Here is a 25,474-nt window from a genome sequence, read left to right as displayed (position 1 = left end):
AGCTCTTATTAGCTTACAGGAAAAAAAAAAAAAAAAAAAAGAGGACAAAGAGGAGTATCTTTTTATTTTTTGTGGAGATGGGGTTTCACCACATTGCCCAGGCTGGTCTCAGACTCTTGGACTTGACTGATCTGCCTGGCTCGGCCTCCCATAGTGCTGGGACCACAGATGTGAGGCATCTGTGCCTGGCTCAAGAGGAGCATCTTAAACACCACTCTGAGGATACAGTCAGCCAAATATAGAATGGGGGCAATTCTGTAGGAAAAATTATTGTTCATCAATAAATAGCATTGAAAGAATAGAGGAGCTGTTAGAGATTAAGAGAAACCTGAGGCACACAGAAACTAAATACAATTTGTTTATCTCAGTTGATTCCTGATTCAAACCAACCAAAGAATTTTTGAGGCAATTGGAGAAAACTGTCCATGGACTGGATAATTGATAAGGAATTATTGTATACTTTGTGGGATATCATGGTATTGTGATCAAGTTTTTAAAAATTTAGTCCTATTTCTTAGAGACACATACAGAAGTATATACAGGTGAAACTAAATTGTCTGGCACGAGCTTTAAAAATACCCTAGGGGATGGGGGGAAGGGGGATAGATGAAACAAAGCAGCAGAATGTTAATAACCGTTGCAGCTTGGTTCTTTATATCTGGTTCCCTACTTGTGTATATTTGAAATTTTCCATAACAAAAAAGTTAAATATAGAACATTTTTTAAAAATAGGCAAAAGAAGCCCTTGCACAGGTATTAACGGAACTGAACTCTTGGGAATTTAAGGAACTGGAAGGCCAGTCGAGGTTGGAGGCATCGGGGAGATGGCAGGGCAGGGAAGACTCTGAGCTTGACCTGGGCCTGGCATGAGGGTGGAGGAGAGGGGAAGGGGCATGAACCAAGGCACAGTGGAGTCAAAAGCCTCATCGTGCACATGCCAGGTACATTCCCTATTCCCATGCTGTGGGTGATGGGTGCTTGTTCCATCTCCTGGCCACACTATGGGTTTTTTTTTTTTTTTTTTTTCCATTTTTTGAGATGGAGTTTCACTCTTGTCACCCAGGATGGAGTGCAATGGCACGATCTCGGCTCACTGCAATCTCCACCTCCTGGATTCAAGCGATTCTCCTGCCTCAGCCTCCTGAGTAGCTGGGATTACAGGCATGCACCACCACACCTGGCTAATTTTTTATATTTTTAGTAGAGACAGGGTTTCATCATGTTGGCCAGGCTGGTCTCGACCTCCTGACCTCAAGTGATCCACCTGCCTCAGCCTCCCAAAGTGCTGGGATTACAGGCGTGAGTCATCATGCCCATCCCTACTCAGGGGTCTTTTAGAAGGAAAATGCCACCATTGTCCCACACTTCAGACTCTTCCTGACCCCCTCTCCCCAACTCCCAAACCCCCCAATCCAAGGTGCAGCACAACCCCACCCAATTGGCAATTGACACAGAGTGCTGGTCTATGCCTCCACCTGCTGGTGGCCACTGGGAAGTGAAGCTGTCAAAAGCCAAAGGGCCCCCTGAACAGAGAGTTAAGAATGTTGTAGAAAGATCTGATCTTTCCCCCTCATAAAAGAAACACATGCCAATAAACATATAAGAAAGCCTTTAATTTCGTCACCATAAACATTATACTCTGATTGCTCACTTACAGTATAAAATATTCACCCCGCTAAATAAATAAGACGACATTATTGCAAACGGCACTTAAACCCCCCTGAGAGATAAGACCTCCCTTAGCTCAGGCAGGGGGGTGCTCCTGAGTTTCTGTGTGAGATTCCCCAAGCACAGATATACTCTGGGGGCTGAGATGGACAAAGGCTTGGGAAACCACACTTTGTGCTTCTGGTCCAGCAATAGCTCCAAACAGGGTTGTGGAGCCAGTGGGGAAAGTTGGGGGTAGGGGAAATTTCGGGCAGTGCCTTCATCACCCCAGTCCTAGAGAGAGTAGAGGGGAGTGGAAGTGGGGGGAACCAGGCTGGGCCAAGAGAAGAGGGGTGGTTAGGGAAGCCGTTGAGACCGGAAGCCCCACCCTCCACCTTCCTTCAACACCCTAACCTTGGGTAACAGCATTTGGAATTATCATTTGGGATGAGTAGAATTTCCAAGGTCCTGGGTTAGGCATTTTGGGGGGCCAGACCCCAGGAGAAGAAGATTCTGGCAATGATCAGCCCAATGGCCAGATATCTCAGGGGACCTGACTGTTGGGGATCCCACCCTACCCAAATATTAGACACCAACACAGAAAAGCTAGCAATGGATTCCCTTCTACTTTGTTAAATAAATAAGTTAAATATTTAAATGCCTGTGTCCCTGTGATGGCAACAGAGGGACCAACAGGCCACATCCTGATAAAAGGTAAGAGCGGGGTGGATCAGCAAAAAGACAGTGCTGTGGGCTGAGGGTACCTAGTTCTTGTGTGTTGCCCCTCAGGACTCTTCCCCTACAAATAACTTTCATATGTTCAAATCCCACGGAGGAGTGTTTCATCCTAGAAACTCCCATGCAAGAGCTACATTAAATGAAGCTGCAGGTTAAGGGGCTAAGAGGTGGGAAACCAGGTGACTGAGTTTATTCAGCTCCCAAAAACCCTTCTCTAGGTGTGTCTCAACCAGAAGGCTAGCTGTTAACCCTGAGCCTGGGTAATCCACCTGCAGAGTCCCCGCATTCCAGTGCATGGAGCCCTTCCGGCCTCCCTGTAGAAGTCCAGACCGAAACCCCCTTGGAAGGCCTCCAGTCAGGCGGCCCTAGAGACTGGGGAGAGAGCAGAGGGACGCCCCAGCCCCCAGCTGTGCAGCTATGCACCTCAGCAGCACAGGGTGGCAGCAGAGAGCCACATTACTTTGGCAGCAACAGAAACTGGCGGCCAGCCCGGCAGCCCCATGGGGCTAACAGGAGTGGGGAGCTGGGACCCAGTGAGGCAGGCCCTCCACTCCAATGTGCTGGAAGTGTTCTACACTGAGTATTTGGCCAAGTCGCTCTTGTCAAATACTACCTGTGTAGCAAAGTAAATGGCGACCAGACCCAGGCCTGCAGCAGACACCATATAGGCAGTGACAGACTGGCTGAGCTGGACGATGGAGCCCATAAACAGGGACGGGGCCACCTGGGACAGCAGGAAGGCACTATCCAGGATGGCGAGGTCCAGGCAGATGCCCCGGCCCGGAACCACCCTTGCCTCGGTGGGCTCACCCACCACCACACGTACGGAGACGTCGCAGGCAGAGGCCCCGCAGAGCGCGGGCGGAGGCGGGAGCAGGCCACTGCCTCCAGCACCCACGTGTCCATTAGGGAAGGGAGCTCCAGGCTTAGGGCCTGGCAGGAAGCTGGTCATCAGGCTGTCCTCACTGCTAGCGCCTCCAGCGTCCCCTCGGTATTTGGGCAGGAACACCTAAGGCGGAGGGGTGAAGAAAAGGGGAAGAGGACAGGTGTGTACCCAGCACTGGCACCTCCCCCACCAAGGTGTGAGAACAAACCCTTGTCTCCATCCCAGGGGCAATGGGACTTCATGAGAATCAGGAGCAGGAGAGAAGATGGAGACCCTACTTGGTTCAGGTCTAACCAGGACCCTTCCTCAGGAGTGGGAGAAGGGTAACGGGGTGGGGCGGGGACAAATGTGAACCCAGAAGTCTAGGTCTCCTCTAGCCTCTTAGAACAGGTAAGAGGCAGACAAACTCAATAGCACAGGTCAGAGAGAACAGAGCTCCAAGGTAAGGAAAAGACACAGGGGGAATGAAGACGGTGGTAAGAGATGCACAGAATAGAGGAACAAAAGCCAAGGCAGGGCCCCTGATGGCCCAAACCCCACACAGGCTCTCCTAACCTTCCTTCCTGTCTGCCCTCCACTTCGACATCTGGAGATCCTCATTGCCCTGTGCAGAGAAGCTCTGCCTCTCTGGGGTCCCAGATGCCATGGGCAGCTGCCCTGCCATGAGCTCCCTTGTCCCCAGCCTTGGGGCAGGGAGAATCCAGTAGACCCAAAGCAGGAGGAATGCCCCTCTTCCCACCTCCCCCAGCCCCAGCTGTGCTAATGTTGAAGGCTTCTCACTTCCTTCCTGCTGTCTGACTTAGATCAGAGTGACTGGTCGACCACCATCCCCCCAACCCCTGCCCTTGATGGCCCAGAGCCTCCTATTTAAGGACAAGGCCAGGTCTTATCCAACATTGTCCCCATGCCAAAAGAGTTGAGTTGGCTGCATTTGCGAGCTGGGAGCCATGGCAGAGCTCAAACCTGATACCAGGGAAGCCCACGGCTCACCATGCAGCTCAACAAGTGGGCAAAGAAACAGGCAGACAGCGTGCAGTGCCAAGTCTGCCATCAGCTGCTGTTAGGAAGGGGCCTCCCAGGACTTCTCCTCCCTGCCTGCCACCCCAGGAATGTCCGCTGAGGCTGGAGTCTGGAGTGGTCCGAGGACAGACATGCTCCTCCATCTGGAGAAGATGGCTAGCCCCAGAACGTTCCCTGACACGACAGCACACACTCAGACCTGGCCGCTGATGCCAGCCCCCTGCCCCCAGCCCAGGCATGCAGATGAGTGAAGGCTGAAGAAGGTTATCAGTGGGCTAACAGGAGTCTCAGGGACTAGACTCCCCCAACCAAAACCTTAGCCCCTTCCCTTCATACCTCTCACCCCTGCAGCTACCTACTCAGTTAACCAGCCTCTCAGCTATGAACTTACCTACTCCTCCTCAAGTGCTACCAGACACAGGGGCAGGTCTTCCCTACAGTCTGAGAGCTCTGTGAGAGCAGTCCTGCATCTTCTCCTCCCTTGGGACACCCCAACTTCATGCCCCTCAAGGCAGAGTCCAGCACCCAGGCTTGTAGCTCAGTGAGGTCAGTGGAGGAGACAAAGATGACCACACTGCCTGGGTTAGGTGGCTTCCCAAGGAAGGGGGCCCCTGGAGAGGCTCGTTAGTGTAGGGCCAACCAAGAAGGAGGTCCCCACAACTTACACAGTGCCCAAGTGAGTGGGTCAGGTGTCAAGCTCAGATATCTGCCACAGGGGAAGGGGAAAGGGAAGGAGGCAAAGGAGGGAGGCAGGGAAAGAAAAGGGAATTAGACAGAAAAGAAAAATAAGCCAGAAAGAAAGGGGGTAGGAAGGAGCCTGCCCCATCTCAGAGACCAGAGTAGGACACAGGCTAAGTCAGGTTGCTGCTCCCTGAAGGAAGGTGTTGCTAAGGCCGGACCATTCCCACGCCCATCTGCTGAGGCTGAATGGCCCAGGGTTCATCTGATCCAGCGCCCTGCCTCTTTATAGAACAACCAGCCTAGAAGCCTAGGGCTCCTGCTGGCCTGACTCTTCGGAATTCCCACTAACATATTTTGCATTTCTTGCAATCATCCATTCAAGTGCTACATAGTCCTGACCCCAGAAAGTCATTCCCAGAATCTAATCTACACTCTTCTGCAGCCCAAGCCTCTGGCCCTGGGGCTAGGATAAGCTTCCTCTCTGATTCAAAGAAGCATTCTCCAAAGTCACTTGCCAGATACCAGGTTCTGAGCTAGTCAGCCTCCCAAAAACCCAGACCACCCCTCCCGCCCTGACTCCACCCACTGGCCAATGAGTACCTGCTTCTCCCGGTGGTAGAGGGAAGCCAGTGTGTAGGGCAGGATCTGCAGGGCTGAGAAGGTGAACCCGGTGAGGGCGGCTGAAGCCGTCACCACGGCCACACTGTGGGAGAGGCATGTGGCACCGGCAGCCACAGGGAAAGCTGCCACACTGGCCAAATAGACTGCTCGAGTGCCGAACCGCTGCACCAGCCGGTCCATGACCAGAGAGAAGACCAGGGAGATGGTGCACTGCAGGAACAGCCCCAGACTGCCCATCCGAACGCCTGCAGAGGGAGAGAGGCCATCAGACAGGGCCTGGGAGGGAAGGGTAGGAGCAGTCTCGGGGAGATGAGAAGGCGGGACCACAGGCACCTGCTGCACGAGACCTGCTGTGGACCAGCCCTGCTCCCCAGCACCCTTCCCCTTTCTACCCGTAGCAATGGGAGTCTAGGTTCTTCCGCTGGCCCTCAGAGAATGTGGGCAAAGCCCCTTGCTGAAGGCAGAGGAAGGTGGTCTGAAGGTTTCCTGGGAGTCTCAGCTGTGGGGACAGGCGGGTGAGAGGGAACACAAAGACAGCTGGCCACAGGCTTCAAGACGCTTCTAGGACGCCTGAGCTGGAAGGCGCTGGTGAGATTATTTGGAAAGTCGTCGGGGGAGCAGAGGGCACACTGCGGCTGGAACCAGGCAGATCTGAAATCCAGCCTTGACTCCTCCACTCCCTCTAGACTTTGAATAAGCTCCGCCTTTCCTTCTGTCAAACTGGGGCAATGACTGATCAAACTCCTAGAGCAGCCACAGGCCTTCCTGAAACTGCGAGCAGAGATGTTCCACACCCATGAGAAGCTGTGTATGCAGACGGGGTCCATCCCCACTTTCCTGACAGAGAAGTCGGGGTCAGGATGGAGAGGTGCCAGGATGGAGAGGCACCAGCCCAGACACAGCCCCAAGTGTCATCTCTGGTGGGCGGCTCCCACACCAGCCTCTGCTGGTTGCCAAGGCCTTACCTTCATCATAGTGTCTCCGGGCCTCGGTGCCCGGCTCAGCTCTGGGCACGCCCTGGTACAGCCCCTCGCCCACGAAATCCGTGTAAAACAGCGTGAAGGTCATGAGTGCCATCCAGCTGCACAGCTCAGCCACGAAGAGCCGGCGCAGGGTGCGGGGCATGCGGCAGCACAGCTGGTGCAGTCGGGGAAGCAGGGCGCCCAGGTTCCGGAAAGCCAAGCGGGCCCAGCATGGACAGCAGTGGGGAGGCAAGGAGGGGGCCGACAGCCCTTCTGCTGGCTCAGTGGGGCCCAGCGCTGCCTCCTCAGCCACCAGCAGTGTGGCTGCTACGCAGGTGAGGAAGATGAGGGTGAGCAGGCCAAAGAGGCACTCCTCCTGGGTGCCCAGGTAGGGGGCCAGGGCACTGGTGTCCCAGTCAATGGCAGGCAGGAGGTAGCCCAGGCAGCCCCCAAGACTGATCATGAAGGCATAGACAGAGTAGGCCTGGCGACAGTGGTCCGGGTCCCGGAAGAGGTCAGAGAGCAGGGCCTCCAGTGGAGTGAAGCACACCTGGCCACAGAAGTCCAGCAGCCCCACGCCCAGGATGAGCAGTGCCAGCTCCAGGGGCCTGGGATCCGGGCACAGCAACCCTGCCAGCCAGCCGGCCCTTGGGATGAGAAAGAGGCTCAGCAGGATGCCCAAGGACAGCACCCAGATGAAGGGCCGGCGGCGGCCATAGCGTCCGTGCCAGTGGTCACTGGCTGAGCCTAGGAGCGGGACAGAGACCAGGCCCAGCACTGGACCAATGCCTGCAAGAAGGGAAGTAGTATGAGTCAATGGCTGGGACAAGTAAAGGGCAAGGGGAAGGGCAACCAAGCTCCGTGAGAAGGATGGAAATAACATTCCGTACTCGACACTGTGCTACGTCTTCACGGGGATGCTGTAATTTACTCCTCGTAACACAGGCATTACAGATGCCCCCATTTTCAGATGGACAAACTGAGGCATGGAGCAACTAAGAAGTGATACTTATTCAAAGGCGCAGACCTAGGGAGGGTAAGAGGCAGCGTTTCAACAAGCAGTGTGACTCCAGAGCCTGCAATCCTCACAGGGGCCCCTCTCCCTGGGGGTGAGGGGTTGTCACACAATGGTTACTACTTGCCTTCTGTGGCTTTTGTAGAATTTATCTGCAGAGTCAGGAGCCCGCCCCTTGTCCTAGGGGTAGGAGGAAGCCCCGGCTGGGAGACCTTGATGGAGTCCCAGCTCTACTGTTCAGCTGCTATTTGGCTTTGGCTAAGACTTACCTAACCTCTTAAAAAGCCTCTGCTTCCTTCTCTGTAAAATGGATCACCTCAAATGGTGGTTGTAAGCATTAAATGAGATAATCGCTATAAATTATAAAAGGGCTAGCCAAAGGTTAGGAGCATTTCTCTAGTGTCTCCTATGAGCCAGGCACTGTGCAGGACCAGGGATCCAGAGGTGACTGGGGTATGTCCTTGGTATTCTCTTCTTTCTCTTGGTGTGCCCCCTCAGCCCAGGGTCACCCTCCTGCCCAGCAATGCCTTCCCAGCAGACCACCTCTCCCTCCAAGCAGCTCCCAGGGCAGAGGTACTCCTGTCCCACATCCCAGGTGGCACATATCTGGAACAGGAAGGAAGGAGGATGTAGTGACTCACCCAGCACCATGGTCATGAACTTCTCCTCTACCCCCACTTCCAGCAGCAGAGGCGGCACATAGGTGATGCCTGCGGCCAAACACACCTCCAGGCCAAAGGTTAGCAGGTTGACCAGCAAGAGCTGGGCTTTCCGGTGCCGCAGCAGGCGGCTCACCCACAGCCTCTGGACCATAGTGGGCCAGGCGGGTAGGGCTCAGGGGGCCGTTCAAGCACTCCAGAACTGCTTCGTCTCGGCTCTGCTCCAAAAGCTGCGGCCTCTCCTCCTTGCTGCCGCCAACTGCCTAGGAATCAGCCAGGCGCCCATTTCCGCCAGCCCTTTGGTGCCGGTCCAGCTTCTCAGCCCATGCTCAACACCTGCTGCTGTGGGGCACCTCAGTGGGGACACGTCTCATCACTCAGATCCTAGAAGGGCGGGGCAATCACAAGCACACGGGGTGTTAAGTCCTGGGAGCCAGGTCTCCACGATTTGCTCTAAATTGTCTGGATCCTGATCATTCACAGGCTGGCGACTGGCCCTGTCACCGAGGTGCCACCCCCTTCTGCCCAGTCAGGAAATACATGTTAATATTAGCCTAAGGCTGACATAATTAATAAGGTAAATATGATTTTTTAAACCTCAGCACACTCCAGAGCCAAACAGATGTTGGTTATTCTCTGTTTTGAAAAATCTACAATTGCCCTTCCCTGTTAATATTGGGGAGCGGGAGGGAGCAATCAAACCAACTGAATTTTTAGTTGCCCAGCTATCAAGGTGCCCCTGGAGAACCTCTGCCAGGCCTGGTTTGTTTGCTTTTCTCTTTCTACTCCCCAAACCTGGGGTGTTCAATTCCCCTTTGTTAAGAGTAACACTTCCTATTCTGCATTGCTTGGCCATGAGCCACATTGCACCACAACCCCTAACCCCAAAGACCAGGATGAAGGGGAAAGGGAGGAGAGGCTGTTTTGTTGGGTTGAGTTTTAACTTAGAGAAGGCTCCCTGGGATGAGCCTAGGCCTGAAAATCTCTCCCTTGAGTTTCTCCCTGAGTTCAATGTTCAAGGGGAAGAAACAATCCCTCACGTGGCCATCCAACTGTCATGGGAGAGTGGAGCCGTCCCCAGGTTCTAGCTCACAGGGGCATGAAACCACACCACCTGGCAACACCTGTAATGATACCAGTGACTCCCCCAAGCTGGCAGGATGCCCAGCCACTTCCAGGGCAGCCTTTCTGTGCTCTTAAATGGCAGAGAAAGGAATTTTTCTGTGCTCTTTCCAATTTTCAGCAGAGAAGTCCCACACTCCTTCCTGCTAGCCCTGCCTCCTGTGCAGAGAGAACCATCCTGTACCTCCCCCGCCAAGCAAGCGGTCTCCAAGTCTTGCTTCCCGACAATATACACATTGCAGTATCTAAGCCTCTGCTTAGAAGTGACTATGAAAAGCCGGGTGTGGTGGCACACGCCTGTAATCCTAGCACTTTGGGAGGCCAAGGCAGGCGGATCACTTGAGGTCAGGAGTTCAAGACCAGCCTGGCCAACATGGTGAAACCCCGTCTCTGCTAAAAATACAAAAATTAGCCAGGCATGGTGGCAGGTGCCTCCACCACCCCCAGCCCTGACTCATGCCCTCTGCCAATCTCAGCACCTCATAATAAAAGGCACTTCAACTTCTCTTATCTTATCTTTTCACATAATACTAAGCCCCATGAGGCCTTGCATGTTACAAAGCATGTTGTGGGTGCTCTGAGCTATGCCACAGAGAAATCAGCCAGGACTGAGTGTGGTGGCTCACGCCTATAATCCCAGAACTTCAAGAGGCCAAGGCAGGAGGATCACTTGAGCCCAGGAGTTTGAGACCAGCCTGGGCAATACAGCGAGACCCCCTCACTACAAAAAATTTAAAAATTAGCGAGGCGTGGTAGTACGCACCTGTGGTCCCAGCTGCTTAAGAGGCTGAGATGGGAGATTGCTTGAGCCTGGGAGGTCAAGGGTGCAGTGCGCAGTGATCGGACCACTGCCTCCAGTCTGGGTGACAGAGGGAGACACTGCCTAAAAAAAAATCAGATGGCTATCAGTCCTGAGTAAGGTCTGTTCACTCCACCACCACCTTCAGGGGCTTTGCAGCTGGCAGATCATGAAGGAAGGGAATTGAGATAAGGCTGGGCAACCAGCAGCCTCCTCCCCTAAATCCTGCTCAGACTCACCCTTTGGGATGGGGCACATGGCCTCCTATGGAGGTGGCATAAGAAGGTGTGTAAAATACTGACCCATACTGTCTCCAAAAGGAAGATGGAAGGCCAGACCTCAGTCTTAGCTGAGCTGTCATAGGTTCAACTTGAGCCTCTCATTGCTGCATTTCCACAGTGCCCCCAAGAAGGAAAGCAGGAGACAGCACAGAGACCAAGACGCAGTGCCATCCAGCCTAAAGGGAAAGGTTCTGCGGCCAAAGGCTTCCAACCCATTCCACTCCCCACCCTTGTTCTGGGAGGGCCCTGAATGCTAACTTGCTCTGGGTTTTCAGGAGACCAGGTCCTCCCTGAGCAAACAGAGACTTTGTTAGACCCAGCCTCGCCTATAACCTGCACCCATTCTCTAAGTCCTGGCTGCTCCCTATTGTTTAAAATAAATTGCAGGCCAGGCACAGTGGCTCACATCTGTAATCTCAGCACTTTGGGAGGCTGGAGTGGGAGGATGGCTTGAGGGCAGGAGCTTAAGAACAGCCTGGGCAACATAGCAAGACCCTGTTTCTACAAAAATAAAAATAAAATAGGCCAGGTACAGTGGCTCATGCCTGTAATCCCAGCACTTTGGGAGGCCAAAGCAGGCAAATTACCTGAGGTCAGGAGGTTCGAGACCAGCCTGGCCAACGTGGTGAAACTCCATCTCTACTAAAAATACAAAAATTAGCTGGGCATGGTGGCGTAAGCCTACAATCCCAGCTACTCGGGAGGCTGAAGGAGGAGAATTGCTTGAACCTGGGAGGCGGAGGTTGCAGTGAGCCGAGATTGTGCCACTGCACTCCAGCCCCATGACAGTGCGAAACTCCATCTCAAATAAAAATAAATACATAAAATAAAACATAAAAAAATAAAAATTAGCTGGGCATGGTGGCATGCACCTATAATCCCAGCTACCCAGGAGGCTGAGGTGGGAGGATCTCCTGAGTCCAGGAGTTCGAGGCTGCAAGTGAGCTATGATCGTGCCAGTGTTCTCCAGCCTGGGCAACAGAGTGAGACCTGGTCCCTAAAAAATAAAAAAATAAAAATAAACCACAGCTGTCCAGCAACCATTAATCACCCCACTTGCCTTGCCCCTCCCTTAATCCAGTTCCCAGGCCCCCCAGGAATTAGCAGGATCCTTCTTAGCCCATATGGGAAAAAGACAAAAAGAAAGAGGTAAAGAGAAGAGTGCCCCCCACCATCCTCCTACAGCCCAGCTAGCTCATTAGTAGCCTCCCCCTTCCTGGGGTGCCTTTCTCCAACGCCCCCCATCCCCACCCAGGGATTCTTTACCTGGTAACTAGGGGTTGGGCCAGGTGGGGAAAGGATTTGACTAGGAAGGGGGCAGGCTTCAAGCACCCCTGTATTCTTTGGTTACAGAGTCCGTCCTCCCTCGTTTGAGTTCTCCTCTGCCCAGTGGGTCCAGAGTCCTCTTGATACCCCCAGACTTTACTCTTCCCAGCCCAGAATTGCCTGAGAAGTTCCAAGCCCATAAGCACACACTACCCTCCAAAGCCCCCTTTTCTTATCCTTGCATGCTTTCCAGTGCCCCAGTCCCTGTCATTTCATCCCTACTCCAGGGTCCTCGCACTAAGGAGACCACAGAGGACTCCTGAGCACTAAGTCCAGCTGCTCGCCATCCCCCCTCCAGGGCCGCCTTCCCTGGAGCACAAACGGAGGAGCCCAGCCTTTCTCAGTTCTCAGGCTCAGGGAGGTCAGAGAACAAGAAGTCTTTCAGTACCACTTTCCTGGCCACACTCCCATCAGCAGCCTCAGGGCAAGCTTCTTGCCAAAGCTTGCAAGTGACAGGTCAGTGTTGGAACCCCGCCTCCTGCCCCAAGTCTGCGGAACTCCCCCGTCCTCCTGGGGACAGGGTCCAATTCTCCCTTACACCCTCCAGTCTTAGAGATGCTTCTAAAATCCTCCTGCCCTACTACTCCTGGAACACTTTGGCAAAGACAAGATCAACCAGAAGAGCCAGCCTCAGAGTGTTCACCTGGCAAGGAGTGGGCACGAAAAGGAAGGAAGTGGAGGGGCTGACCTCTCAGAAACGCAAGGAACAGGCAGCCTTCTAGGACAAGTCCCTCTCAAGTTCCAACCATCTCCCCTCCTCTCTGGGCCCAGCAATGGCAAGACAGCAAGAAAGCTGGAGGAAACCTAAGGCCTCTGGGAACCTTTCTGGAGCTCTGCCCCAGGTCAACCTTCCTCATCCTTGGGGGAAAAGAATCAAAACCCAGAGAGACCAAGGGCCCTGGGCAAGGTCAGTGAACCTGGATCCCCACTGCACCCCTCCAGGTACTGGGAGATACATGCCCCTATACATCCCAATATGTGACACCCCCAGGGCTGGCTCCCACCCCAGCAAGAAAAGGGACCGGGAAATGTTTACCTAATGAATGAATGGCTAAGAGCAAGGGGTGGCAGTAGAAGCAAGGGTGAGGGCTTAAGTCCTCCTCCTCCCACGTGCTCCCCACACACCGAGGACTTTGCAGGCCCAACTCCAGAGGGAGCAGCTCCTATAGGCTCAAAGGTGGTGAGGGGCTCAGATAAACCCTCCTGGACTGGAAAGCCCCCACTTCAGACCAGACCCCAAGCAGGGAGTTTTGGGGGAAATGAAACTGCGCAACAGGAACAAACTTGGCCTGAACTTTGTCCAAAATACAGAAGACAGAGTGGCAGAGGAGGAGGAAAGCCGACCCGAGCCCACTCCCTGGTAGCTCCCTAAGGAAAGGGAGGGTCAGAGGGGGATGTATAAAGAGGTCTTTGAGGGCTTTCAAAGGGGCTCCTGCCACCCCGCACGGCTGAGGTGGAGCTGGGGGAGCAGATTCCCTCGACTGACAGACAGAGGCCCGTGGAAGCCCAGGCTGGGGGCAGCCCCCACCCCGGGCCTGTGTCATGCAGCAATTCTAAGGCCTCTTTATGCAGGCCAGCGTCAAACCCCACCCAGGCACATCAAACGGCTGCAGCCCCCACCCTGACCCCGCAGGCTCAGCGACCCTGCGTGTTCCCTGCACACTCACAAAGACGCTCTGCTTTCTCCCAGGCTCCTCCGAAGCGGCTCCTCTCCCCTTCACAGCCACCCCGCAGCCCTCCCCACAGAAGGGGAAATCGGGGGCTGGTGAGGCACGAGGAATAATGACTCAGCTGAGGAAAGCGGGTGGGGTCACCCTGGGCCAACCTCCCGGACACACACCCCACCAAGGCTGCCCTGCCCCAGGTCAGTGAGATGGCAGAGAAGGGGCGACCCCAGCACCTTGCTCCAAACTGAGCTCTCCACGGTCCTCTAGGTTGGGGGCAGGGAGTGGACCTCTCAGGTCTGGGGGTTCCCCAGCCCTCATCCCCGTTACCCACCCCCCACTCGCCCCAGTCCCAGGGGACCAATGCTGTCACCTTACCTAATGAAACCTGGCACACTGCACTCCCCACATGAGCCCCACCCTCACGACAGCTCCACAGGAGCCTTGGGGACACCCCAGAAAGAGCCTGCACTAGCCAGGAGACCTGGAAACGAGCATTCTTGTGAGACAATAAGCTCCCCATCATGACAGATCCCCTTTGTGAGGGGTGCTGTGCGCTTGGGCTGCTGGAGAGATGACGGGAGGGACACAGCATTAGACAAGTATGGCTTTGGTGACTCCCAACCCATTCAGTCTTTGATTCTCTGGGGCCAAATATTTCCAAAGCAGTGAGGGTCTCTGCTTTCCCCAGTCCTGCCCTAGAAAAAAACAGTGATTTGCAGAAAAAGCGGAGGCCCACGACTTCACAGGGCTCCCAGGGGCACCTGAGGATCCCACTCAGAATGAAGCCCCCCCACCTCAGGGACTCCTAAGAAAGAATAAGGGCCGGCAGTGGGACTGGGGACCCCAGCCCCATCCCGGACTTGCTGCCTGGTGCCTGCCTCCCCCAGGGCCCGGAGGCCAGGGATTTAGAGTTCGCCCTGCTGAGCTGCCTTTTCTTCACCGGGACTGGAAGCCTTCTGCTTAGCAGCTTGTCAGAGAGGGTGAGGGGGCTGCAGGCCGGGACACAAAGGGGGATTAGGGAGAAACCTCTCGGCCTGCAGAGTAATCCATCAAACTCTCTCCGGCTGCCAGCGCCGGCCCCTTCCCACTCAATTCCCCTTCCAGCTGCTGCTGGCCCCCACCCCCTCCAGCTCCTGAGCCCGTCACATCGGGCAGCAAAGAGAATCCCAGGCCCTAGGGGGGCAGAGGGGGCACACCACAGACACTGGGAAAAGGGCAATAGCTCCCTCCCCCCACTCACCCCCAATGTGTGAAAACCCAACAGGTGGCTGTGGCGCGGTGGAGAGTGGCTTTTGTTGCCCTGTCTGAGAGCCCCAGTCCAGCTTTGGAAAGGAAACAAATGCCAGAGGAGATTGGGGGAAGGGGAGGGGAAGGGACAGAGGGGCAGTCCCTGGAGCCAGCACTGCCCTCCCTTCCCCTCTCCTACCCAGTGACAGGGATTCTGGGGCTGGCCTGACCCTCACCTTGGCCAGAGTCCGTCCTGGACAGCCTAAGCTGGGGCTGAAGCATGGGGACTCTCCCAAGGGTCACCTGGCAATCCCATGGTGACAGTCAATACAGGCACACATTCTGACTCCAGGCACCTGGGCCTCCCAATCACACTTCGTTTCTGAGAACAGCTGCAACCCAAGGTCACACTGGGCATGCCCTCCAAACCAGGACCAGCAGTGCTCTTCAACCTGGAGCTCTCTTCCACCCGAGGGACCACAACCCTCTGAATCTTGACGTCCCCAAACCCTGGCAGACTCTGCAGGCTGACCTGGGTTTGGGAGTCTGCCTGACCTGGGTTTGCATGCCAGCTCCACCACTTATTATAATTGCATGAGCCTGTAACTTGACCTTCCCGTGCCTCAGTTTCCTCATCCACAATGAACAAAAGCAGGCCAGGCACGGTGGCTCATGCCTGTAATCCCAGCACTTTGGGAGGCCGAGGCGGGCAGATTACCTGAGGTCAAGAAGTTCGAGACCAGCCTGGCCAAAATGGTGAAGCCTCATCTCTACTAAAAATACAAAAATTAGCCAGGCCCAGGCATAGTGGCACACACCTCTAATCCCAGCTACTCGGGAGGCTGAGGCATGAGAATTGCTTGAAACCGGGAGGTCAAGGTTGCAGTGAACTGAGATCGTGCCACACTGCACTCTAGCCTGGGCAACAGGGTGACTGTCTCAAACAAACAAACAAACAAACAAAAAACCACAAACACACACAAAAAAACAGAAAAGAAAACGCACAATAGCAGCCAACATTGAGGTTATAATACATACTAGGCACTCTGCCGTGCGTCTTGGTCTTCCAACCATCCGATGAGGTGGGTACAGTTAGTATACCCATTTTACAGGCACGGAAACTTAGATTAATACCACCAACTTCATAGATGTGGAGTGTGTTTGAGATACAGGATACGAAAGTTCCTGGCGGCCACTTCTTTGGTCGCCTCCTAAGCGGAGGAAGGGCTTTCTCACTCCCAAACAGGAGCGGCTGTGGTTAGGGGAGACCAACTACACTTTCTTCTCAGTTTCCATTCCCCCGCTCACCCACGTGCCTCCCCCACCGCACCAGCGCCTCTTCCAGCCCCTAGCAGCAAGAGGAATGCCAAGAATGCAACTGCCTCCCCAGGTGCTGGCCCCAACAGGTGAGGAGAGGTCACTGCAGCAGACCTGCCTGCTGGAGGAAGGCTGAGAAGGGAGGTAGAAGGTGGGACAATGATCCCGTAGTTATGAGACAGCACGATTTCCATCCACAGGGAAAATGAACACAGTGGCCGACCCCTACTAACTGCCTCAGAGGCGTCTAGCATGTGCCAGGTACTTCATATATTGTACCTTCTCTCTAATAACTCATACAATTCATACGCTCCAAATCCAAGGTAGGTGTTTAATATTCATATTCAAGATGAACAGCTCAGTCTCAGAACGTAACATGCCCAAGGTTGCACAAATAAACAGTGGTTGAGCAGAAAATTCGAACCATTTGAAAATGCTGGAAGGTGCTCTGAACTGGGAGCCAGGAAGAGAGCAGTCCTGTTTCAGCCACTTTTTTTAAGAGCTGTGTACCCCAGACAGGCCATCTCACCTCTCTGGGACTCAGTTTCTATGCCCGTAAAATGAGAGCTAATCTGGATAATGCCAAAGGTTCTTTATACATCTGTGCAGCCAGGTGATCTCACATGCACCCCCTACCCCTGGCAGTTGCTTCTTCACGGGCAGGTACCCCCTAAGGGCTCACTGACATTCAGGAAGGGATTCATGTTCACCCTTGTGAAATAGGAATATAAAATCCCTACTTTGTATTTGGACTTTCATGGCTTCCTACCAATGAGTCAAGGGGAATGAGGTGGAGAAGGACGCCCCAGCTGCACTTACCCCATCCTTCATCTGCCCACACACTCTCAGGCACCAACAGTGCCAAGGGTCAGCGGTCACCTGAAACTCAGCCGAGTAACCAGGACATCTGGGGGCAGAACTGCCCTCTTCCCCAGTCCTTCCCAGAGTTGGACTCTGTTCCTGGCAGAAATTAGTAACTGAATTCTCTTCTTGGGCCACAGTAAATGCTTCCCTGCAAGGCGGGGCAGCAGTACCAAGAAATTCCTTGGCCCAAGGTAGGGGAATAGGAACATGGAGGGGGAAGAGGGAGATTGGCACAGTATCCAGGCCACTCAGAAGTTCCTTCCCCGCATCCTGCCTTTTCGTACAGCCCCTGAAAAGAGAAGCCTAAATGGCCTTCCTCCTACTGAACTTGAACCCTGCCAGTCAGCCAGGCTAGACAGCTCTCCCTATCCATGTACAGCCAATTCTAGTCTTCCCTTTAGCCTGGCCTCCCTTAGGAGGTGAGGTATACAGGAAAGAGGCCAGAAGACTAAAGATCTATGCAAAGCTACAGATGGGCAGCGCCCTGGACCAAGAGTCAGACCACGGTGCTGGTTCCAACTCTGCCATGTCCCACACCTCTAGGGTTTCAAACTCAGTGGCCTGTAAGGTTTTATTAGATCTGAGTCCTAGAGTCTGTGATCAGTCCCATTTATAAACAGAGGGCTCCAAGTCAGACTCAGTACTCTGCAAGTGTGTTCTCAAAAACAGTCACTCAGTGGTGAGCAAGGAAAGGGTGGGCTCCCAAAGAAACTCATTTTCTGATTTAAAGATCCCAAGCTTGCTGACCCTTGGAAGTATACCTCAGTGCATGCAACCTAACCTCCCCTAAGGGAATGTCAAACAGCACTGAAACCCACCCACCCACACCCAACACCACAGAGCCTCAATTGTGCGTAAGGCTGCTGTGAAGGTGCTGGGGACACAGAAACAACTGATCACAGCTCCCTTTGGCAAAAGGGATAAAATGCAATCGGTGTGCAATGAGGTGGCACAGTGGCACAAGTGTGAAGATACAAATCCACGTGGGGGGGTGGGACCCAATATGGGGGGCATGTGCAGTTCTTCCAGGGCTTCCTAGAGGGAATGGCCATGTTGCTTTAGCCTTGAAGGATAAGCAGGTAGGTGCCATGAAATACAGGGGTGGGGATGGGGGAGATCCCTTTTTCCTCCCTATCATAAAGGTCAGAACTGACACTTCTATAACGAAAAATATGGTAACAAGAGACAAGCACAACAGGCTGGACGCAGTGGCTCACGCCTGTAATCCCAGCACTTTGGGAGGCCGAGGGAGGCATATGACTTGAGGTCAGGAGTTTGAAACCAGCCTGGGCAACATGGTAAAACCTCATCTCTACTAAAAATACAAAAATTAGCTGGGTGTGGTGGCACGTGCCTGTAATCCCAGCTACTCAGGAGGTTGAGGCAGGAGAATCACTTGAACCTAGGAGGCAGGGGTTGCAGTGAGCTGAGATTGCGTGACTGCACTCCAGCCTGGGCAACAGAGCGAGATGTCATCTCAAAATTGATACTGTTTCAAAAAAAAAAAAGAGAGAAAAGCACACAAATTTATTTGATCATAGTTTTATATGACACAAGAGCCCTTAGAAATGAAAACCCAAAGACCCAGGGTGAAGTATCTTTTCTTTTTTCTTTTTGAGACTAGCTCTCATTCTGTTGCCCAGGCTGGTGTGCAGTGGCACGATCTCAGCTCACTGCAACCTCTGCCTCCGGGATTCAAGCAATTGTCCTGCCTCCGCCTACCAAGTAGCCGGGACTACAGGCATGCGTCACCACGCCAGGCTAATTTTTGTATTTTTAGTAGAGGTGGGGTTTCACTCTGTTGGCCGGGCTGGTCTCGAACACCTGACCTCAGCTGATCCACCGAACTCGGCCTCTCAAAGTGCTGGGATTACAGGCGTGAGCCACTGCGCCCAGCCTAAGTATCCATTTTTATGCTTAGGTTTGAGGAAGCACACACAGGATGCAGAAATGTGATCCGACAAAAATGGTATGAGCTAATGCTAACAGACTGAGTGGTGAAGCCCAGCAAGGCCTGTCCAGATTCTTCTCGGCCTCTCCGTTGCCAGATTTCTTCCTCCCAGGAATGGGGTAGGACCCCTCTGCAATGAGGGCCTTATGACCTACTATCAAACAAGGCAGGTCAGATCATTTCTTGATCACCAGTTCTTACCCAGAAAGCCAGGAGAAAGAGTAATATTTTTAGGTTGTATGGCTGGCTTTGGGGAGAAGGGTTCTAGTTTCTATGACCTGCCCTGGAAAAGAGGGAGTTGCTTTGGCCTGTCTCAGGAGAGAATAAGGGGTGAGAGACAGGAGATCAGACAGAAACTTTGCCTCTGAGGCCTTCACTTTGGGGTATTGTTTTCTGAGCCCCAACAGCAGAAAAGGGTGTATGGCTGTAAAACAAGGCCCTTGGAGTCTGGGACTTCTAATCACGCCCACCCCTCCTTTTGGTCTCTCCCCAGTGAGGTGTGCAGGAAACAATACCGAACTCAAAATCATGAGACTGGGTTTTGATCTCAGATCTGGGCTGGCTATCTGCGTGTCCCTAGACGATTCAGCATACCTCCATGGGTACCCAAATAAGGGAATTCATCAGCACTAGGCTTGTTTTTGCTTCCAACATGGTCACCGTGCTCCAGTTACTTCCCCTTCCTGGACTGCCTCTCCCCTCCACCTGAGCCCTGCCCAGCTCAAATCTCACACCTCCTCCACAGCCCCCTGGAAACCAAGCCGTCAAGTATCCCCTCTCCCTGCTAAATCTCAACTGCTCTAACCAGGCAGCCCCCAGGGTTGGAGGCTGCCCACGGTCCTCAGAGTCTTGGATTTGCAGTCCTTCCCCCACTGCTGTCCTCCCCACTAGTGCTTCAGCCCCTGGAAAGCAGGAAGCACAGGCCCTGAGAAGAGTAGGTGCCCAATAGAAGGCCTATGGGTAAGGCTGAATCAGGATTCCCATTGGATGTGATTTTACCAGTGTGCCTGGGATCCAGGCAGGGCCACATTCAAGCTACCTGGGTGCTCCGCTCACTAAGGACAGGAGCCAGGAGTGGGAATCTAAATTGCCACATCCCTAGGGATGGGCCAGGCACTCCTAGCTTGAACACTATTTGCCAACTCAAAGTACACTTGAGATTAGCGAGGCCGGGGGCAGGGGGGCACACAGCGACCACAGGGGAAAGACAAGAACTGCTGTTGTGGGCTGGCTGCTCCTGCGGGTATCACCTCTGGCTGGGCATCCTGCTATCCTGGATATGGTGACTGGGGGACTGCGGACTACAGCGCCAGGAAGTGGCCTCCAAACCCCTTCTTGCTGGCTGGTCCCCACTCCCCAGAAAGTGATCTCCAGAAGTAACAAAGAAGGGGAAAGGAACAAACATCTATGGAACACCTGGTGTGTGCAGGTGCTTGGCTGAATATGCACATCACGTTTAATCCTCACCATAACCATGCAAGGTGAATCTTATCTCCATTTTACAGGCAATGAGGTCAAGACCAATAGCGGAAGCAGGCCCATGTCCAACATCAGAAGCAAGAAATTCCACAAGTCAGTCAGGGCCTGTGGCAAAACTGTGGATTTCTTCCCGTGGAGGGGAAAACACAGACCACGTAGTAGAAAAAAGGATTCAACAGGAAGTTCTGGCCAGGGATCAGGAGCATCCCGTGATGGCTCTGTCACCAGCTGCCCCCCTCCCCAGCCCAAGCAGGGACACTTAATACACTGGACAAAGCTCAACACTCCAGCTCTATTGCTGGGAATCGAGTGGCATCAGTGTTCAAGACACTGGGCCTGGTACCAGCTGGTCCAGTCTCCACCCCTGCTGCCCAGCAAACAGGGCCACTAACTGTTCAAAGAAAGCTAGGCTGGTTTTTTTTCTGGACACCAAAGAATAGTGCAAAAGACCCTAAGGGTTGGGGAGGGAGGACAGAGCAGAATCCCAACTTCAGGGCACCCTCCCTATACAGTTTTCCTAAAAATAACAACAAATAACTGTTTGCATAGAAGGCTCTTAACTTCTCAGGATATACATTCATGTTCATGGTACCCTTTTCCAGCCTGAGGAAGGTAGGCTGGGCAGGGGTTTCTGCACTAATTAAATAGAAGTCACACAGTAGCAGAGTAGTAGAGGAGAGACATGGACATCCAGTCCTGCTGTGATCTCTGCACAGGGCCACAAGTTCAACTGCAGATGTGTCCTTCGTAGCTTACATATAGTTATCTGTGGGCCAATTCCCTTGCTAAGAAACTCTGGTTTCTAAGTGTAAACCACAACGATTGGCTCCATTGTCACCAAATAACAGCAGCTGACATTTATCAAGCTCTTTTTACAAGCAGCTGCTGTGCTCAGAGCTTTACCTACATCAGCTTATTTAATCCTGGAAATACTGTGAGGTAGGTACTATTACCCTCATTTTACAGAGGAGGAAGTTGAAACAGTTTAAATAACTTGTGCAAGAGGAAATCAGATTCAAATCATTTTGCCAAAGCTCAATCTCTCAACGGACTCCCCAAAGTCCAGGAGACCTTGCTACCAAAGAAATAAGGTCTAGAGCAGATTTTTGTTTTCTGTTTTTTAAGAGCAAGGCCCAAGAAGAGAGTCTCAGGCTAGGCACTGCTGTCCATTCAGTCCCAAATGATCGATACAATATATAGTTGGTACTAACATTTATTGAGCACTAATGTGTCAGACACAGTTTAGTACTCTATATACAATACTTAATAAAGCTATAATTTTTAGACTTTATATATCACGTAATTATATGTTTATAAATTTTAAGTCTGTTATAATCTACTTAACAAAGCTATACAGTAAGTATTATCATTCCCATTTTGCAGCCAGGGATACTGAGGCTTGGATGAGGTTAAGTAACTTGCCAAGCTGGTGGAGCTCACCTAGCGAAGCAGCCAATATAGAAACTGTCTTTCTGGCCGGGTGCGGTGGCTCACGCCTGTAATCCCAACACTTTGGGAGGCTGAGGTGGGCAGATCACTTGAGGTCAGGAGTTCAAGACAAGCCTGGCCAACATGGTAAAACCCTGTATCTACTAAAAATACAAAAATTAGCCAGGCATGGTGGCGGGTGCCTGTAATCCCAGCTACTTGGGAGGCTGAGGGAGGAGAATCACTTGTTGAACCCAGGAGGCAGAGGCTGCAGTGAGCTGAGATCGTGACATTGCACTCCAGCCTGGGCAACAAGAGTGAAACTTCGCCTAAAAAAAAAAAAAAAAAAAGAAACTATCTTTCTGACAGTCTGGGTTTTTATCCATGTTGACTTAGCAGGCTGTGATGTCCAGATGATAGTACTTAAAGTCTTCAAGTTAACTTTACTTTGAGTCTTCAGACCAGCCCTGCCCAGGCTGAGAGCTCCCGTTTGGGTAAGGGGAGAGCTGGAGGGAGGCCTCCACTATCCCTCCACCACCCAGTGGTCTGGAAGGGGCTCAGGAGACCACCAGGGATCACTGTCTACTCCTCCTCCTCCTGCAAAAGGTTATTCAGGCAGCCAGGAGGGATGGGGAAGTTCACCACACACTCCATGAATACATAGGAAAACTCCCCCTAACACACACCCACTAAATTGGGGCCTGTCTGTCCACAGCTGTACATTCATCCACAGCTGTATTTTTATCTTCAAACTCATTCTGCTGACTCAAGCTGCATTTTCTGAGCACTTTCAGAACAACAGAGTCCTGGCTCCACGACAGGCCTGGTGGGAGGAGATAAGGGAGGAATGAGGGAATGGGACTGATCCAACAGAATGGCCTGCGACCTCAACTTACGTCTCACTTATCCCCTACAGTATGCTGCTCTATGGGTTTCCTTAGGCTTCCCGCCTAGCCTGGGCCTCCTGGGCCCTCCCACTCCCATCCCAATAGGCCAGCCTGTTTCCCAGGCCTCGGGCAGGTGAGTCTACACCAAGGCGGTCTCTGCTCTGAAAGGAGATCTGCTAAGTGCCTCAGGAAAGGTAGTCCGAAGCCCCTAGGACCTCAACCCCACCCCTGAGCAAAGGTTCCAGGACCCCAGCAAGGGTCACTCTGGGCCCTGGTCAACTGGCCATGCCCGGCTGCAGACTCCAGGGCAGCAAGACAGCAGCTGGGCTATTCTTAGTCCCTGCTCCACTGGGACCGGGTCTGTGTAACAGCTGAAGGGCGAGTCCTCACCAGGTACCCACCATGCCAAACCCCTCCCTACCCCCAACTCTGGCCTCTTGGAAAAAGAGGAAGCATAGGGAACACGCCCTGGGGTGGGGAAAAGCTGAGCAGGTCAAGAGTGTCTGTCAGGAAGATGGAGGCTGATTCAGAGGTCAAGGGCAAGAGCAACTCACAGGACTGCAGTGCCTGGGGGGAGCGGAAGACTACAGGAAGGCCTGACCCGCACTCGGGAGAAAGCATGCAGGTCCCTGGGGCTTTTCCAGCAAGCCTGCCTAGGCCCAGAGCTCTGAGAAGCTGCACGGGATGTCCAGGTACCACATCACACCTGTTTGCCGTTTGCAGAACTCTCTCCTTCCCCACCTGAGACCTGGAAGGCGAGGAGAAAACAGCAGCCTTTCTCTCCCCACAGAGGGGAAACTGAGGCTGAAAAGGGGACACAGTAACACACACACACACACGGTCCAGTCCCAATTCTGTGCCCACAGCTCGCCCCAGGTCTAAGTCCAAGAGGGCTCAGTCTCCTTTCCCTCTCTCAATAACTCACTCTTCCTCAAGAAAGCCGGCCCGGGCCTGAGCACCCCGCGGCGCCGCGGCCGTCGGCCCCCGTCCCGGCTCCCCCAAGTCCCGGACTGTGCGCGCCGCAGTGACTCATCCTGCCCCTTTCCGGTGAAGCCCAGACAAGAGAAGAAAATAAACGCAACTTTCCAAAGAAAAGTCTGAAACGGGAGGCTGCAACAGGAGCCAGCGGCCGGTCCGCCAGCCGTCGGCCCGGCCCGGCCCGGGGCTCCGGGGAGGGGCTGCTCCACGCCCACACCGCCGCCAGCCCTGGGACAGCGCGGGCACCTCCTGCCTGCCCGCCCTCCGCGGAAAAAAGCACAGCTCAGTGGGGACCCGTGCAGACGCCAGGCACTCGGGACGCGCCCCGCTCTGGGATTCGCGCGGGGCTCGGCGCGCAGCGCCCCGGACGGCCACGGCGCGGCCCCATCCCGCGGGGCGCAAAACACGCGACACCGCGGAGCTCGGCCGCGCACTGCTGCTCCCTTTCCCGCGCCGGGACCCTCACCCCTGGGAGAGGAGGGGGCGCGCTCCTACCTGGCCGAGGCGCGCGGCTGTCACCCGAAGCCAGCGCGCGCAGGCTGGTTACCCCCCCCTTCCTTGCCCCCCACGCGCGCCAGCCGGCGGCTTTTAAATCTCCAGGTTACTCCGCGGGGGGAGAGAGCATGCGCGCTGGGACTGCCAGGAGGGGGCGGGGCAAGGCGGGACGGAGGTGGGGGGTGCTGCGAGGGGGGATAGAGGGGTGGGGCTGGTACCCAGGGGAAGAAAGCGGGAGGTCTCGAAGCTGGCTTTGTAGCCGCGCCGCGACGGGAAGCCCCCGCGTGGCTCCCAGACTGCCCTATCATTACCTAGGGCAGGGTACCGCCCCCTCTGTCGCTCGCCACCAAACATTTAGGTGAAAGCTACCCGGCTTCCCGGGGCACCTCCCCTCCCCTCCTCGGAGCCAGTCTGCTGCGACCATTACCCAGGCGTGCCATTCTGGCCACCCGATCTCCAGGCAGAGCTGCTCCCTACCTGTCCAGGACCATCCCTTCAAAGGAGATGTCACATTCTCTCCGAATTACCCTTCTGCTCTTTGCTATTCTCCGACGCAGATAGAGCTAACTCAGTCCCTCTTTCTGCGCTGAAAACCAAATTCCAATTTTTTTTCTCCTTAAGAGTGTGTACGAGGAAGAATGGATAATAAATTGCCAATGAAATGTTCTCTTTGTCAGCTGTTGAGCAAGGCCCTAACAGATACCTGTTCCAGAATGTCTTTGATGGAGTCCCAGGCTGGCCCTGGGGGTGGGGGTGGGGGGGCAGTTTTGTCTTTTTTTCCTCCATGGAGTTTTATTGAGTGGAGAGAAATCCAATTTAGTTGGATTGTTGACTTGAATACTACAAAGTCCCAGGAAGATGCCCTTGAAGGGGAAGACCTGGTTGGCCTTAGCCAACCAGGCGCTGGGGCACTGGGTTCCAATGCTGGTCCTGTGTCAACAGCCGTGTGACATGGGCCAAGTCCCCTCCATGTTCTGGACCTCTGTAAGAGGGGGTTAGCCAAATGATTTCTAAGGGCGCCTTCCAGCTGAGAGGTAGAGGGAGGCAGAGAAGAAAGGGATATAGAGAAGGGAGAGGAAAACAGTGGTGCCCTGGTGGTAGTGGGGAACAGAGAGCAGGTGCCAGAGAGAGTTGAGAAGAGAAAAATCAAGAATCTACCTTCTGAGTCACTAAACAAGTTTAACTTGAAAACTGTCTCAGCGTTGCCTCCCTGGAGCACACACACCTCTACCCGGGGACCCTCCTGGCGATGGCTTTCCGAAGTCTTTGGCATACCCTCCTGTGGCCAGCAGAGAGACTAGGGTGGAGTCCAGGGTCTCTGAGCTGGTGTCCCCTCTCCTCCAGGAAAGAGGTCAGGAGTCAGGGGAAATTTCAGGTCAGCTGGAAAATTACAGAGCCAGGAGAGAGTGGACGGTGGTATTTTG

General features: G+C 53.8%; 1 protein-coding gene across 4 annotated transcripts; it reads right to left on the bottom strand.

Annotated features, from left to right (window-relative positions):
* Positions 1 to 1,592: 1,592 nt before the first annotated feature.
* Positions 1,593 to 24,193, bottom strand: SLC45A3 (solute carrier family 45 member 3). Of its 4 annotated transcripts, none has more exons than XM_024248200.3 (6): positions 24,051 to 24,193; positions 10,115 to 10,234; positions 8,212 to 8,613; positions 6,559 to 7,344; positions 5,573 to 5,838; positions 1,593 to 3,394 (listed from the first exon to the last, which is right to left on the bottom strand). In XM_024248200.3, the coding sequence occupies exons 3-6, from the start codon at positions 8,381 to 8,383 to the stop codon at positions 2,957 to 2,959; spliced, it is 1,662 nt and encodes a 553-aa protein (XP_024103968.2). In that variant the 5' UTR covers positions 8,384 to 8,613; positions 10,115 to 10,234; positions 24,051 to 24,193; the 3' UTR covers positions 1,593 to 2,956. The 4 variants fall into 4 exon arrangements, with proteins under 4 accessions (XP_024103968.2, XP_054378039.1, XP_009236958.3 ...); XM_054522064.2 differs by lacking the exon at positions 24,051 to 24,193 and adding an exon at positions 14,665 to 15,681; XM_009238683.4 differs by lacking the exon at positions 10,115 to 10,234 and having other exon boundaries at positions 24,051 to 24,186.
* Positions 24,194 to 25,474: the final 1,281 nt, after the last annotated feature.

Source organism: Pongo abelii, chromosome 1 (genome assembly GCF_028885655.2).
Source record: "Pongo abelii isolate AG06213 chromosome 1, NHGRI_mPonAbe1-v2.0_pri, whole genome shotgun sequence".
Classification (NCBI taxonomy): Eukaryota; Metazoa; Chordata; class Mammalia; order Primates; family Hominidae; genus Pongo; species Pongo abelii.
Note: the sequence above shows the minus strand (reverse complement) of the source record. Positions and strands in the feature narration are given on the sequence as shown.

What these genes read in the sequence shown, in the direction of transcription:
- SLC45A3 (XM_024248200.3), bottom strand. Translation starts at nt 8,383, where the DNA reads ATGGTCCAGAGGCTGTGGGTGAGCCGCCTGCTGCGGCACCGGAAAGCC. An exon ending in CCGGAGACACTATGATGAAG is followed by an intron (nt 5,839 to 6,558) that starts GTAAGGCCTTGG and finishes CTCCCTCTGCAG; the next exon opens with GCGTTCGGATGGGCAGTCTG. An exon ending in TCTACCACCGGGAGAAGCAG is followed by an intron (nt 3,395 to 5,572) that starts GTACTCATTGGC and finishes CCTCCGCCTTAG; the next exon opens with GTGTTCCTGCCCAAATACCG.